Source organism: Sceloporus occidentalis, unplaced genomic scaffold, assembly GCF_023333645.1.
Source record: "Sceloporus occidentalis isolate IW3139 unplaced genomic scaffold, rSceOcc1.0.p SCAF_6, whole genome shotgun sequence".
In the NCBI taxonomy this organism is placed as follows: domain Eukaryota; kingdom Metazoa; phylum Chordata; class Lepidosauria; order Squamata; family Phrynosomatidae; genus Sceloporus; species Sceloporus occidentalis.
This window is the reverse complement of record NW_028316986.1, coordinates 24188900-24206478: the sequence shown is the minus strand read 5'-3', so window position 1 is coordinate 24206478 and position 17579 is coordinate 24188900. Positions and strand designations below refer to the sequence as shown.

Here is a 17579-nt window from a genome sequence, read left to right as displayed (position 1 = left end):
CCACCCCACCCCCCACCCCCATAGCTGAAGAGGTAGAAAGTACCTGGAGCAAAGAGCAAACATGCAAAAGAATAGTCTAGCAGAGGGAGGACATCATGACTTCCCTCCATTACAAGTGAAACCAGAATAAGGGAGTACAGCATATTTTGGAAGGCAGTAGCAAGTTGTAGCATGAGACTGGTCCCCAGGTTTCACCTGATCTCCAGAACCAGGAGGATTCTGATCTGTGGTGTTTGTATCCTGGCTTGAACTGCCTGCTGCTCCTTCCTCCGACCAATGACCCTGTTGGCACAGAGGTAGGGTAGGATCACTGCTTGACAAGTAAAAACTATGGCCCATGATGCAAAATAAACTTTAATCAAAGTTATTAGCAATATTGCCTAGCTCCCTTTTAGCAACTAGCTGCACTCCATGTCCCATCTCTGAACCCTACAATTCTCACAACCAGCTGTGACAAAAGAAAGCTGGCTAGCATAGAAGAAGTTTAGAAGAAAACTCTCCTCTGCACAACAGGAACACATGGGGGTGGTGGCTCACACCAGGGACAGCAACATTACAGTTTCCAAAGAAAGAGGACAGGATCAAAATGACCTGAACAGACTAGAAAGCTGGGCCAAAGCTAACAAAATGAAATTCAACACAGAGAAAGAAATGTAAGGTACTGCACCTAGGACAGAAAAATAAAATGCACAGATATAGGATGGGAGACACCTGGTTGAACAAGACTACATGTGAAAGGGATCTAGAAGTCCAAGTAGACCACAAATTGAACATGAGTCAACAGTGTGATGTGGCATCTAAAAAGGCCAATGCAATTTTAAGCTGCATCAATAAAAGTATAGTTTCTAGATCAAGAAAAACAATAGTGCCACTATATTCTGCTTTAGTCAGGCCCCACTTGGAATATTGTGTCCAGTTCTGGGCACCACAATTCAAAAAGGACATTGAGAAACTGGAGCATGTCCAAAGGAGGGCGACTAAAATGGTGAAGGGTCTGGAAACAATGTCCTATGAGGAACGACTCAGGGAGCTGGGGATGTTTAGCCTGGAGAAGCAAAGGATAAGAGGTGATATGATAGCCTTATTTAAATACTTAAAGGGATGTCATATTGAGGAGGGAGCAAGCTTGCTTTCTGCTGCTCCAGAGAACAGGACCCGGAACAATGGATGCATGCTACAGGAAAAGAGATTCCACTCAACATTAGGAGGAACTTCCTGACAGTAAGGGCTGTTCGACAGTGGAACACACTCCCTCAGAGTGTAGTGGAGTCTCCTTCCTTGGAGGTCTTTAAGCAGAGGCTGGATGGCCATCTGTCAGGTATGCTTTGACTGAGATTTCCTGCATGGCAGGGGGTTGGACTGGATGGCCCTTGTGGTCTCTTCCAACTCTACGATTCTATGATTCCCCTAACCAGAACAGTAAGGGCAGTCTCATAAAGATCCTGGTTGTCTCTTCCTAGACTGCTGATACTGAAATAGAGTGACACTCTACTGTAAAGGTGCAGAATTTCTGACTCATGTGCTGTATGTGGCCACACTGCCCACATTTGCAGCCCTTGCCCCTTGTTCCATCCCAGAAAAAAAATACTGAAAAGAAATTGCTGCTCCTAGAAGCCTGCCTCTTCTCTCCCAACCACCCCCCTAAAATATCAGATCTGATGTGGACTTCAAACCACTTTTGAAGGAGATGGGGGAAATTTTGACCACTGCTCTACTGGGACATTCCACAATGGGCCTTCAAAGTAAGCAATGAGAATATAGCAGACTCTTCCCCTACCCCAAGATCTATGATTTCAACATTGCTACTAAATGTCAACAGAGTGGGGGTGTTGAACTTTACAAGCAGGTCTTTCACATTGGCATATACACACATTACTGGAATACAATATATACAGTACTACAATTAGTCAGGTCCTTCTCATCTGAAGTTTCATCTGAAGTTCATGCTCTGCTCAGTGTTGTTCCCCTTCCTCTTTCCACCCAAGCTCACCTGGTGGTAGCAGTGTTGAAGAATGATACCAAGGCCTCCATCAGGCCTTCATCCAGGTTAAAGACCCTTTGGCTCTTCAGATGTTTTCAAGTGCAATTCTCATAACCCCCTTACCAATGGCCATGCTGTTATTGTTGTTGCCGTTGTGTGCCTTCAAGTTGTTTCTGACTTATGGCGAGCCTAAGGCGAACCGAACCTATCTTGGGCTTTCCTGGCACATTTCTTCAGATGGGGTTTGCCATTGCCATTCTCTGAGACTGAGAGAATGTGACTTCCCCAAGGTCACCCGGTGGGTTTATATGGCTGAGCTGGGATTTGAACTCTTATCGCCAGAGTCATAAGCCAGCACTCAAACCACTATACCACACTGGCTCTCTCTCATCACTGGCTATCAGTGATTTCTAGATCTTATGAAATCATTGATTCAACCCCTTAAGTCCTCTACCTAAGCATGTCTACGTAAGTATGTAAAGAGATCTTGTAGCACCTTTGAGACTAACTGAAAGAAAGGAGTTGGCAGCATGAGCTTTCATAGACTTACGCCTACTTCCTCAGATGCATTTGAGGAAGCAGACTTAAGTCTACAAGAGCTCATGCTGTCAACTTCTTTCATTCAGTTAGTCTCAAAGGTGCTACAAGATCTCCTTACATACTGATTTTACAGACTAACACAGCTATATCTTTCAAATCATGTAAGTGCTAATGGCTGGGCTCATGCCAGTCTTTGTACAGGGGTGCTACTATTAGGCAAACCTAATTAATTCTTCTCTTTTTATTAATTTATTAATTTAGTGCAGACGACCTGAGACATATCAGGCATAATCACACAGTAACATATCTTAAAATGCACAGACTGCAGCTACTATGTTGTAGGGCACTCTACAAGTTCAAGGAGCACAGAAAACTCCATCATACTAAGATCCTTCTCCATTTAGGTTGGTACTGTCAACCCTGATAGGTAATAGCAACTCTCCAGATTGCAGACAGGAATCTTCCCTAGCCCTGCATACTCTCCAACATTTCCTATATGAAAACCAGGATACATGAGGTTGAACTAAATCAGAGTGTGCTTAAAAGCATGCAGTTAGGCAACAAGAGGAAAAAGGTATTAACGGGGAAGGCCACCAAAAATTACTGTTTTAACCAGAAAAGCCTTGGAATTGATGTACTGAGTTTAGGAACGGCAAAATTCCTCTCCATCTCTTCATCTTAAATGAGTGCAAACTATTTTTGCCCCTTGAACTCACTTTGTGCCAACTGAAGCTCAGGACAAAGAGGAAAAGTGAGAAGAGAGAGAAACTGGGACCTTTTAAAAGCAGCTGAAAAAGTGGGACAAGAAGAGGATTAACTGGGGCTGTCTTAGCCAAATAGGGTCAGTTGGAGAGGATGGCCCTACCTAGCAATGGTACAGACTGAACTAAAAACTTTTGCATGCAAAATATGTATTCTGCAACTGAGCTGCATCCCCTTCCTGAGAGGAATTTTACATTTAACTCTTTAAAAAAAACTTGCATTTTTGAGAAAAGGAAAGTGAACCTCTTTTGCTTGCTTAGCACCTGTTACTAGAAATGGCTGCTGCCCAAAATTGATCATGTTCAGAATACACGTGCTGCCAGAAATACCTGGGGAAATCAGAAATACCATGATCATCATCCTTGTGAACTGTGCCGTTCTAACCACATCAATCATTCAATGCCAAGAATGGAGGAGGATAGTCCCTAAGCTTACAGGATAATATCAGAACACACCTGCATTCTAATTTATGGGAGGCCACCTGTTTACTGCTAAAAGAAAGAATGTGCAATTTTTGATTTTCCTACAAAAGATAAAAGACTCTGTAGCCAAACTGGGAGACTGATAGAGTATTCCTATTCAGTAATGAAACAGAGTAAATATGAATATTCAACCACAAGACAGAAAAAACTGATTTTCCTATTCTAGACTAGCAAGAGTTGAGATGACAAATTTGAAACAATTCGGCTTTTGTTGATTTTATTCATTATGGAGCTCAAATGAGCACAAGGAACTGCAGAACACCACCTGAGCTTCTGGCAAAACAGATTTTAATAATCTCATAACAATGTATTTCTCAGTCATTTTTATTCTTCATCTCAAAATTGTTTTAATTGACAAGTTATGCAATAATAATGGCTGTATCTCCACTGCAGAAATAATGCAGCTTGACACAATTTTAACTGTCATGGCTCCATTTTATGGACTCCTGGAATTTGTAGTTTGTTGTGGCAACAGAGCTCTCTGACAAAAAAATACTAAGTATCCCACAAAAACTACAATTCCCAGAATTCTATAGTACTGAAATGCAGTGTTAAATTGCATTATTTCTGCAGTGCAGCCAATATGAACTATATGTTATTTTTTTTAAAATACTTTAAATGCCACTTTGGGGACTACAGAAGGACAGGTTTTTTTACAAAACTGTATTGTTTTTAACTACTGAAACACTTTTAAAAACTTCGAAGCAGGAAAAGAATTCCAGCCTCCTGAGATGATCACTGAACTGGAACATATGAAAAGCTTTCAGGACGAGTCTAAGCTATGTATTTAGCAACCCAAAAACAAACTCATTATCGCAAACCAGATTCCACAAGTATGCATCATCTTACAATCACACGTATCCACTATAAACAAAGCCAGTGTCCTCATCTCCCCATCCCACCCTGCAAGCTCAAAATCCCTTGCTGCCCATATACTTCAAACTGCCTCTCAGGAACACCTTGGTGATTCTCCCTCTCACTTCTTTCATATCTTCTAAACTCAGCATTTCCATGAAATCTACAGCACAACCCCATAGTTCCCATATCATACTCATTACCGGGCCTGCTGAATTTGTAGCATCTGCAATTGAAACATCTGCACTTCCCTGTTTGTCATTGCCTCTTATTACTCTGTTGCCTTCCTTGCGCCAAATTTTACACTGCATGTTCCTTAGGACAGGGACCTCTTCTGTTTCATAAAGTACCATGCACATGCATGGACAGTAACACACACACAAATAAATAAGCACTTTGTTGTTGTTGTTATCCACCCTTGAGACTATCTTGACCCATGGTGACCCTGTAGACGAGACATCTCCAAGACTCCCTATGCTCCACTTTTTGCTTAGATCCTGAAAATTCATACCCATGCCATCACAAGGGAAGAGAGAGCCAGTGCACTGGGACTTTGCCATCTGAGGCTTCTGCCTCCAACAAAGATAAAACAATTTTTTCTAATATTGACACTGACTGGCATGCTTTACTGCTTCACCACCAAAACTTTTCCTGATGCAAAACATGAAGACTTGAAAAATTCAGTGTTCTCTACCTACATAGGAGCCTGTGGCTTCACAAAGAAAGGAGACATGCTGGGTTCCAAGGAAACATCTTCTTTGAACATTAAATTTCCTTGACTTTGAAAATCTACCAGAGACCACATAGCCAAAAGGGGAGGTGCCAGCCTGAAGATAGTCCTCCCTGCCATCTGAACTAAGACCAGAAAGAAAATGCAGGCCTACGGCTAACACTGTCAATTTCCTTCTCCTGGTTGCCTGATGAAGAAGCCAGTGTGACTTCAAAAGCTTACAAAATGTAATTGTGCATTTTGGTTGGCCCAATAAAGGTATCATTGCTTGGTTGTTATTGGATTTGCTATATGGTCAACACAGCTACCCCTAGATGCTCCTTAATAGAGTCCATCCATCAAGCATGTGACCTTCCTCTTCATGCTTCCCTCCACCTTTCTTAGCATTATTGTTTGTTCCAGTGAGTCGTGCCTCTTCATGATGTAGCCAAACTACGACAGCCTCAGTCTTGTCATCTTGGCTTCCAGAGAGATTTCTGGTTTGATCTGCTCTAGGACCCATTTGTTTGACATCTTGACTATCCATGGGATCTTCAGCACTCTTCTCCAGCACCACACCTTCTCCATTCTCTTCCTGTCTGCTTTCTTAACTGTCCAACTCTCACACCCATACATGGTAATATGGGATACAATGGCTTGTATGACTCTCTAACTTTTGTGTTCAGTTGTATGTCTTTACATTTTAGGATATTTTCTAATTCTCTCATAGCTGCCCTCCCCATTCTTAACTACTAGGAGAGTAGTATTTTCAATTATGGCACCCATCCCATGAATTGCTTTCCTCCAAGAGTCTTGTCAGACACAGCTGTATTTTTGAATTCTATTTAAAAGGTGAATTGCTGCTCTGGGAAGCCAACTTTTTTTTTGGTTACAGGGTGTTCAAGAAGAGTCTGTGGGCCCTGGGTGAAAAAAAAACAGCCTTAGGAAACATTAAGCTAGGGCCATTCCACATTACGGCATTATAGCAATAAATTCCACTTTAACTGTGATAGTGATTCCTATGAAACGTTAGGGTTTCATGTTTGTTGAGGCTCAGATGTTTGTTGAATTCTGCTTCAGAATTTGAAACACCTCTCCTTAAACTGCAAATCTCATAACTTGCATGGAATCACAGCAACAGAAGTGGAATCACAGTGCCTAAGTATATGGTGTGAAAGGCCCCTAAATAATAATAATTAATAATTTGTTTTATTTATATACCGCTATTCCAAAGATCATAGCGGTGAACAGCAAGTAAGCCAATTAGCAAGTAAGCTAATTTGCCCCCAACAGTCTGGGTACTCATTTTAGCGACCTCGGAAGGATGCAAGCCTGAGTCGAGCTTGGGCCCTTTTGCTGGTCTTGAACTCGCAACCTTCTGGTTTCGAGTGATGGCTGCAGTACAGGCATTTAACCACTGCGCCACCAGGGCTGTGTTTTTTTTTAAATTCCTGTTTTGTTTTACCTGCTCTCAAAGTCCTCACTGGGGTGCAGGGGGTGTGGGCTGCACCAGGTGACACCCTAAGTGATACCATTGCTCCCCAAATATCTGCCTTTTGGTACAAATTAGCTGTGGCGTTCACCTGCATCCCTTTAAAACCCTTAAGAGATGGTGTGAGTGGGGCAAGGCTCAGTGGGAGGAGAAAGGAGAGGCCCCGTGTTTAAAAAAATTGTTGTAAATTTTAAAAACTTTTTTAAAAAATTAAAATTTTTCAATATTTTTAAATTTTTAATTTTATATTCTTTTAAAATCTTCTTTAAAAACATCACATCTTACCAATTTTTCACTTTAGCCATGTGAAACTATGTACGTGTAATTACATTTAGGCTGTGCCAAAATTATGGATTTTGATATGACCTGTGGATAAGTTGAGGGTAAAACTTATGGGCATTTAATGAAAGATGTAAAGGATGAAGCGAAGGAAAACAATGCCAAAGAACTTACAAAATTCCAGCGGGCATAACTATTTGTGCTCATACTAAAGACTGGATGGATGAGAGAGTAGAAGGGGGTCAGTGCTTCCAGGGCAAATTAAACTCTTGCCTTTCACCATATATATATATATATATATATATGAGTTAAAATACATTCATTGCATTGACCTGCGGATAGGTCAACTCAGATTTTTTGGCTCAATGTTTTAACCTAAATTTTTACTACTGTATATACTCATGTATGAGTAACATTAGTACATAAAACATTACTAAAGTTACTGTATGGTGTGACATGAGAGGAGATCAACTTGGGAGGGAGGGAGGTGACACCATGAGTTACTGCGCTGGGTGATGCCAACCTTGGTGATGCCACTGTCTACTCTAACTTCTCTAACTTCTATGGAGTCTTTTGAAAAAGTTTTACTGTTAAGATGCTAGGTTTGTGTGTGTGTTTCCCCCCGGATCCATTTCTTGCTGTACTGTATTATGTTTTGAGTGAAAGATGTTTCTATTTTAACTGATATACCAAACAAGGCTACAACAAAGTTCTGAAATTAATATTTAAAAAATAAGCCCTAGTACAGCATAATGAAGTGGAGAGCTAGACCTGGGAAAATCTGAGCTTAGGGACAAACAGAGCACAAGTCCAAGCTCAGGCATGAAACCAACTGCATATCCTTGGGTCAAGTGCTCATTCTACTTCTAACCTACCTCACAGAAATGGTGTGACAAGAAGAATTCAGGGGGAAACCATGCAAATACCTTTCAGCTCCTAGCAAAAAGGGCAGGATGTACGCAAATCTAATTAAACACACACTTCTGCAAAGCAAGGACAACCACATCAGTGTCTTCTTACAGCCTAGTACACAAAATCTGGAAAGAGAACACTAGAGATCAGCTTCCAGACACAGGCATCAGACAAAAAGGGAAGACTTCTGCAGCCAAGGCAGTATTAGGAGACTACAGGCATTTTCATTCAAGCACACAGGTCTGCAAGTTGCTGAAATATCCCAAGGCACCAGATTCTGTCTGATCTTAGAAGCTAAGCAGGGTCAGGCCTAGTTAGTACTTGAAAGGGAGATTGCCAGTGTATTCCAAGTGCTGTTCACTATATTTCAGAGGAAGGACCCGGCAAAAACACTTCTGAGTATTCTTTGCCTTGGAAAAGGCTACAAAATTAATGGCATCAACAGTCAAGTTGAAGAAACGTGCATGCATATTCTGTGCCTTCAAGTCGTTCCTGATTTATGGTGACCCTAATGGGGTTTTCTTGGCAAGATTTGTTCAAGGGAGGTTTGCCATTGCCTTCCACTGAGGCTGAGAACATGTGACTTGCCCAAAGTCATCCAGTGGGTTTCATGGCCAAGCTGGGAATTGAACCCTCCAGAACTATAGTCCTACACTCAAACCACAACGACACACTTACTCTCTGAAGAAACATACATTAACTTTTGACATGGATTAGCATGCATGAAAACTTAAAATCAAGGAAACTGTCCTAAAGGTTGCAAAATCTCATTCCACTGGCTGTTTCTTTACAGAACCTGGCAGAAAAAAGTGAATAATAAAGAAAGTGCAAATACTGTCTTTTGTAAACATCGTAATACCAGATCTGAAATAAACCAATAGCAAAGGCAGAATCACTATTATCATACAGAAGCGACATGCCCAGCATTCTAAGTGGAAAGAGCCCTGGTGGTGCAGTGGTTAAATGCCTGTACTGCGGCCACTCACTCAAAACCACAAGATTGCGAGTTCAATACTAGCGAAAGGGCTCAAGCTTGACTCAGGCTTGCATCCTTCCAAGGACGCTAAAATGAGTACCCAGATTGTTGGGGGCAATTAGCTTACAGTTGTAAACCACTTAGACACTGTTAGTTCAGTATGAAGTGGTATGTAAATGAAGCTGTTTGTTTGTTTGCTGTTTGAAAGAAGAACATGAGTGTGTATAGGGAATGATTCTATAAATCCACGGATCAGCAAAATGCAGCATTAAGGCCACATGTAGCCCCAAGCGTGTTTGGGCAGCCTTCAACCCCACCAGGCTTTTCTCCCCCTGGCCAAAAAAAGTGGGGGAGGGAGATGAACTGCCTCTCTTGGAAGTTTCTTGGAGCAACAATTCACCTCTTAAACAGGCTGCAAAGACCACCTGTCATTCTTCAAAACTTCTTAACTTCTATTTTTTGTTTCCTTTTGGGGTTGGGGAGCATTTTGGAGAGCCTGTGTGGCTTTGAAGGTGAGCCAGCATGGTGCAATGGTTTGAGCACTGGTCTAGGTCACTGGGAAACCAGGATTCAAACCCTAACTCAGCCATATAAAACTGCTGGGTGTCTTCAGCCTCACAGGATGGCAATGCCAAACCTCCTCTGAAGAAACCTACCAAGAAAAACTCGTGATAGGGTCACATAAGTCAGAAGCAACTTGAAGGCATGGAACAATAACAGCAACAACAACGGGGACAGTTAACGGGAATACCATAAAGATAGCATATAATGTCAATGTTAAATGAATTGCACTGGCTGCCAACATGCTTCCAATCTTATTTCCAAGTTTTTTGTGATGACATTTAAAGCCTTAAATAGCTTGGGGCCATTCACTAAAGCCTATGGGCCTCGTCGACTTATCTCAAATATTAATATACATGGTTTTAAATTGTTTTAATTATTAAATTCTCTTTTTGTTTAATACTTTTAAAATGTTTTAAAATTATTTTTATTGCTTTACACTGTTTTAGGTTTTTTGTATTTATTTGTATGCTGCCCTGATTTTTTTTTAAAATACAGATTGGTATAAAAACATTTTAATAAATAATAAGACTGATCCCCTGGACCTCATGTAGTTTTGCCCACCCTTTATAATAAAAAGGCTTAGGTAGGTAAGGAAGCAAATACAGTACATCTGCATCCATTTATTTATTTATTTATTCTGTTGTTGTTGTCTTATGGCAATATCTTACATTAATGCCCAAATTGGCATGTTTCAGCAACACGTTCCTTCTTTGAGAACAATGAGAGCCTGATCAGTTAGTGTCATGAGTTCAGGTAAGGATAGGTGACAATTTGAGGTGTTTTCCCCCCATCAGAATCTACCAAAATTTGCATTACGTCTTCATCTACAGAATGGAAACAGTTTGAGCTAAAAACAAATTGACTGTGGGAGAATCTGAAAATCTTCCCACCCAGTCCTGAGGCTTTAACTCTGAGAAATCTGGGTATAAATTCCCATGTGTTCAACTGTGTTTTAATGCCAAATTAAAATTGCCACCTCTTCCTCCCCAGCTCCACCGAAGACATCACATCATTAGCACCTACAAAGTAAGTAAATACAAGATAGTTTTCTCCATGCTGGGATCGGCAAGTGCAGACAAAGGCGAATTGCATTTTGGGTTACGTATGAAAAATTTAGCAATGTTCATAAATTGCGAATTTGCATCAGAAAGAACTTGAAGTTTGAAAAATCAGAATGCAAGGAAAAAATGTTCAGATTAGATGCACCCGCTCCATGACAGCTTCCCTAGGAAAAGTATTTTGCTGTCCCCAGGGCTGGCCCTACCATGAGGCACACCTCTCCATACGATTACTTCTGAATATCTCCAGCCATTCCCCTCCATTGAACGACAGGCCTGTGTGTGTCACTTGTGTTGTACATCCCAAATTATACCACTGCCCTCAGATGTCAGTGTGGAAAATGACTTGTCACCAGTGTCTAAGGACACCTCCAGACTGGCTGGAAAATCCCAGGTTTTGTTCCTGTTCTTCATGAGTTTATAAAATAAACTGAAGTGGAGAGCTGATATAAAAACTATTTGCATCAGGAGCTGTCAGAAAATATTTTGAGATAAATAAAATGTGCATGAATCTCCAAAATTAAAGTGTGTCCTAAGTAAAAGTCATTTGTCAGGCCAGTCCACTTCTGTACATTGAGGGAGGTGGGAGAGATATCACCTGGTCTTAGTCCTTTGCCTCCAACAGCAAGATGGCCTAGCAGAACTTTGAAATTGGAACAAACTCCCTCGGAGTGTAGTGGAGTCTTTTTCCTTGGAGGTCTTTAAGCAGAGGCTGGATGGCCATCTGTCATGGATGCTTTGATTTGGATTTCTTGCATGGCAGGGGGGTTGGACTAGATGGCCCTTGTCGTCTCTTCTAACTCTACGCTTCTATGATTCTAAATCTGGACTACAACTCCCAGAATCCTCTACCTGTGGCTAGAAGAGTTGTCGTCCAAAAAAAGTCACTTTTCTAAACTCAAGCCATCTCTGACTGTCTTGTTTCATCTGGACAGTGCTCTCCTGGTTTAGCTTCTTAGGCCCAACACACACTGCAGAAATAATACAGTTTGATACCATTTTAACTGCCCTGGCCCAGTGCTAGCAAATCCTGGGAATTGTTGAGGCACCAGAGCTCTCTGACAGAGAAGGCTAAATAGCTCACAAAACTGTAACTTCCCAGAATTCCTCACCATTGAGCCAGGTCAGTTAAAGAGGTCTCAAAATGGATTATTTCTGCAGTGTCTTTTGGCACTTGGTCACATTAGGAGTGGGGAGAAGGGCATCATGTGCCCCTCCAGATGTGATTGGATTGCAGGTCCCAGCAAGTAAGGCATATTGGGGGTAACAGTGCACCAAAATCTGTAGCGCCACATGATTCCCATTCCTACGCTGAAATGTAGGGAACTGATTATATACACACAGATGTGTCTCTGTGTGTGTTTGTCTGCCTGTGTCTGGAACTTCTGACCTTTAAAGACTGCTTAACTGAAATGAAAATTGCCCCATGGGACTAAGAGGCTTGGCTCTTCCACCCTACTTCTCCGCATCCCTGCAGCCTCCCTGTCTGGAAAGGGTTAATGTCCCCAATGATGATGTTGTCAGTGTCCTCTTGCCCACCCCCATGGAGACTGGCAAGTCCAGCACTCCCATGTGCTTCTCCAGGCTCCTGACCTGACACTCTGCCAAAACCAAGGAATTCACAGCTCAACTAACATCTAAAAAAGGAAAGGCAGCCCATTTTGGACAGAGACAACCAATCCAAGGCACCCTTCCTTGACGCATCGAAGGGGTGGAGGGCTGGGGGGAGAAGAGAAGGGGAGGGCTGGCCCAGCAGATGCCTGCCCCCATTCCTCCACAGCCCTGGCACCGGAGATCTGGGTAGATGGAATTAAGATGAGCATGTGATAATGGTGCATAGTCGGGCGAATTAACTTTCCATTCTCTCAGCAGCAGCCTTCTTCCCACTAAAGAAGACACACCTGTTACCCACTACCAACATACCACCGACCAAAACTGAGAAGACAAATGCTGCCCAACATAGAGAAAAGGCAGAAGAGGTGAGCTACTATTATGTGTGCACACAGACACTTTTGTTAAATGGGAGGAGGAGAAGATGGATTAAAACTTCAACAACCAACTTGAGAGTCTGCAGCTCAAACCTACAGAGGGGAAAAACAATGGCCCCATTAACACTGGTTCTTCCAAGCAGCTCAGGGCTGTGCATACATTTGGAAGCCCTCCCTTCCCACTCGATAATACACTTGATCTTAGCCAAAAGCCCAGGAAGCGATGATTCCAGCCTGATAAGGAAGACAAGACGATCAAATTAAGGCTGTTGTACTCTGACCATGTCATAAGAAAGCATGAAACCTTGGAAAAGACAATAATGTTAGGCAAGGAGGAAGGCAGTCAGAAGAGAGGAAGACTGCATGCTAGAAGGATAGACTCTACCTGGGAGATCATGGACATGAAATGACAGGAACTCATACAGTGGGTTCTTGGCATCCACTGGGGTTTTGTTCCAGGGCCTCCCATGGATACCAAAATTCATGGAAACTCAAGGACATTAAATACAGTACAGTGGCATCATAAAATCATGCCTCTTTTATAAAATGGCAAAACCTAGATTTGCTTTTTGGAATTTATATATTTTTAAGAAATTTTCAAACAGTGGATGCTTGAATCCATGGATAAAAAGATCCATGGATATGGAGGGCTGACTGTACAGCAGTAGAGAGCAGGGGGTCTTGGAGATGCCACCATACGTGGGGATGACCCAAGGGCAGTTAACAAGAATTATTCACTGAAGGCCATCAAGTGAGCTTCAGGCCTGAGTAGTGAACTGAATATAGTTTCCCTGGCCATACTTCAGCCTTCCTCAACCTGGTGTTTTCTAGAGCAATGGTCCCCAAACTTTATTGGCCTACCACCCCTTTTCCTCTTTTGAGACAACTCCATTTTTCTCACTGTCCCCTTGGATCTTTCCACTGTCCCCAGGGGGCATGTAACACTCACCTTGGGAATCATTGCTCTAGAGTCTAGATGTGTTGCAACTAGACAGGACAGCAATGGAAATGCAGTCCAACATAGCTGGAGAACATTAAGATGGGGAACACTAGACTAATCCAATGCTCTCTACCCACATTAACTCTGAATCAGCTATGAAGCTAAGGGGTTCTGTCAATGAAGGGTAAGGATGCAATTTGTTCTTATGAAGCCTATTCTGCACTCTCTAAACTAGGCTGTTGGCCTACATGCAGGAAGGAACTGTATGCCATTGCCAGTTTTGATGTAAAATTCAACATTGAACCTAGAAAGCTTTTACACATGTAGTAAATGGAGGGTTGGTCTTGTCCTTTGCCGAAAGCAGCAAAATATCTTGGGCCATCTCTATTGAGAATAGCTATTAGATCAACCTCAGATAACCAGAAAAGTAAACATTTAAAAAAACAAAAACAAAGTGCTTTTCGCCTTCTGAAAAGAACATACAACTACCAAATGAATACAAATAGGTGCCTGGGGGGGGGGGGGCACTTTAATAGGTTAGCCCAGTTTTTTCGAACCTGGCATTCTCCTTGATGTGTGAGCAAAACTATTCTGAGTTGGATGGCTTTTGGAGGTACTAGACAGAAGCTTCAGGAGTTACAAAAGTTGTGTCCAGGCGCCAAATGTGGCTTCAGGGCTGCTCAATGCCCATTACTTGTCTAAATGCTAGCTAATCCGACAAAATGTTACAAGCGCATTGATAACAATAACCATGGCCAAACTATCTCTATCCAAGTCAAATGCCAAGTCAAATTTTGCAGACCCCTAGAGACAATGCAGCATTCAAAGCAGCTTTTAATGCTACCCACTCGAACCTGTGAACTCACCTTATGTTGTACTTATTCTGAATACAAGATCATCCCCTGACTTATTTATAAGGAGCCTTGCATAAACGAGTTCCAGTTTCACTACATTGGACAGCAGGTTAACTTGCTGCCACTCACAACATGTGAGGGCTGCTTCCACGTCATTTTCAGCCATCACTGAGGGACCAGGAAAGCCCACCGGAAAACACAACTGCCTCATTTCTTTTAACCATAACGCACCAATCAGACAGGATAAATTCACCGTGGCACAATCTTCCTTGGGCCATGCATCTGATGACTCCCAAGTCAGTCCACCAAACTTAATTGTTTCAAGTGCCATGAGACATGCAAGTGCATTTGCTGCTACAGATTTAACACAGCTGCCCCTCTGGCATTCATCTCCCTCAGGCCCTCCTGGCTTCTGCTCACTGCATTCAAAAATGATATTTGCTTGTGCTCAGTAGGACCTGCCTTCCCTTTGCTCATAATTGTTCCACAGTGACTCCTGCATGCACACATGCTCTTGATCCCACAAGATGTGGACTATACTACACGATTTGCATGCAGGCTTCTGCTTCATCTAGTTTTTTAAAACTGTTCAAAATGATTACTCTATTATTATTATTATTATTATTATCCTGTATTTATAAAGCGCTGTAAATTTACACAGCGCTGTACATACAATCTTTTTAATTAGACGGTTCCCTGCCCTCAGGCTTACAATCTAAAAAAACCCCACTATAATGCAACCAATGAAACTCACAGAGTGACTTTGGGCCAGTCACATACTCTCCACCTCAGAGAATGGCAATGGCAAACCCCCTCTGCAGAAACTTGCCAAGAAAACCCCATGATAGGGTTGCCTTAGGGTCGCTATAAGTCATAAACAACTTGAAGATACACAACACACAATGCAACCAAATTAGTTTGGAAAATTAACTTTCCAAGCTCTGCACATAAGAGGTTGGGAGCGGGGTATAGTAGCCAAAAGGATAGAGGGATAAAAGGGGGAGAAACATTAGATAAGCAAAGTAGACTGGATCACTCAGACCACTAAAGAACACTGAGATTGCTAACACCATTAGCTTCACACCTGGCTGGCTAGCTTTCTTTCATTTATGTACTACATTTTAACACCACCACCACATCTCTCAACATACAAAGGTCAAGCATTATCAAGGCAAGGCATGTGATGTTGTGTGAACCTAAATTAATCTTATTAATAAGAGCAGCAGATCAGTTGAAAAAGAATTGGTGCAAAAACATTCAAACCTTTGGGGCTCCTCAAGATTGCTCCTTCCTGCTCTTGTATGATAAGCAGCATTTACTAGGCATTTTCTTCTGTGATTTGAACTCTGGCCTAAATCAGATTGATAATCCCAATTTAACACATTCCAGTTTAACACAACTGATTCAATGGGTCTACCCTAGTTCAGACTAACTGATTCAGAGCTGCACCTTCTGCCCTCTGAATATCATATGGCCAATGGGCAACACCCAAGATTTTATAACCCATTTTAAGCACATGGTCTTAACAAAATAACATCACTCCTGTTTTAAAGTATACATATTAAACCATTAATGTAAGTATAAGTGCATTTGAACAGCAACTTTCTTTCATCATAGACTGAGACACAGGAAGCTGCATTAAAAACAGGTTCAGTTATATGTCCATCTAACCCAGTACTGCGCACTGATTGGCAGCAGCTCTCCAGGCTATCAGAGAGGTCTTTCCTATAAGTCACTATGTGATCATTTTAAATAGATATACCAGAAATTATTAAATGGGGGACCTTATACATAAAGACCATGTGCTGAGCTATGTTTCCACATGCACATACACAAGCATACAGCTATTTCCCTCATGCTGGAGACCAGGTCTGCAATAAACTATTTTCAAACTATTTTTCCAGTGCTGCCTTCTCACTAATTGTTCAGATTCTCTTATGGAGTAATTCTGATTAATCACACTTGCCAGCAACACCTTGCCCTCCTTAACCCAGAAGGCTACAGTCTGCCCAGAAAACGTCACTGCTACATCGCTTTCTTAACACGCCCACTATCCTTGGTTTTTTCATCCTATCACACAACATTTAAAACAACTATAGTGAGCATTTAAAGCAGGTTGAAAGAGTCAGCATTCTTTGGAATTCTCCTTTCGCATCTGCCTACACTGAGAATTAGTCCTTTTATTGAAGTGCAAAAGTGGGAAAATTATCAGTCCTATATAACAGTGGATAGCAGCAAGAACAAGAGATGGCATACATCATAGAATCATAGGCCTGTTACAGACTGCCAAAATAAAGCTGCTTTGGGTCTCTTTGGAGGTATGCTATTTAAATGATGCATGGGTCCTAAGAGTCCGGAGGTCGCGCCAAAGCCACACTCCATTCCTAAGCACCAGAGTGCAGCTTCCCTGAAGATGCCAGCCACAGATGCTGGCGAAATGTCAGGAAGAAAATCTTCTAGAACATGGCCACATAGCCTGAAAAACTAACAAAAAAACATGGATGCCGGCCATGAAAGCCTTCGACTTCACAATACATGAGAATTAGGTGCTTTTTCAACATTATGCATCTCACCTGGAACATCAACCACTGCTGTAAGGTTTAAACTTGTTCCCATGAAACACTGCTTTATAGGAATCAATTCTGTGGCTGGGTCATCCCCAGAAAGAAACTGCATGATCTTGAAAAACAGATTCCAAGTTTCATTGCAAGGTCCCTACTGCTGAATAAAAAAATGAAAAGCCAAGCTAATCTGAGAGCATTCCGGAAAGAGGCCAGATCCTGACAGAATAACCCAATGGAAAAATCAAGGATTTTTTAAAAGAAATATTTAAAAATATACAACATGGCGTAATGGTTTGAGTGTTGGCCTACGACTCTGCAGACCAGGGTTTGATACCCAGCTCAGCCACAAAACCCACTGGGTGCTCATGGGCAACTCACACTCTTTCAGCCTCAGGGGAAGGGAATGGCAACCCACCTCTGAACAAATCTTGCCAAGAAAACCCAATGATATGGTCGCCAAATGTCAGAAACAACCTGAAGGCACAGAACAACAAAAAGAAATACTGTATATACTCATGTATAATTCTAGAATTTTTAGTCTAAAAATTGACCTCAAAAAAAACAGAGTAGATTTATCCACAGGTCAAAATAAGTGCTGTACTTTAACTCTTATTTTAAAAAAG

General features: G+C 41.8%; 1 protein-coding gene across 5 annotated transcripts in view; it reads right to left on the bottom strand.

Moving 5' to 3' along the window:
- The window catches only part of SRF (serum response factor), a 117354-nt gene that overhangs the window by 36396 nt on the left and 63379 nt on the right, over positions 1–17579 (bottom strand). For 2 of the 5 annotated variants that reach the window (XM_089529120.1, XM_089529122.1), the window contains exon 3: positions 196–282. The exons of the other annotated variants lie outside the window; for them this stretch is intronic. In XM_089529120.1, the coding sequence (XP_089385246.1) occupies positions 196–282 (87 nt within the window). The remainder of the gene's footprint in view (positions 1–195; positions 283–17579) is intronic. 5 annotated transcript variants of the gene reach the window in all.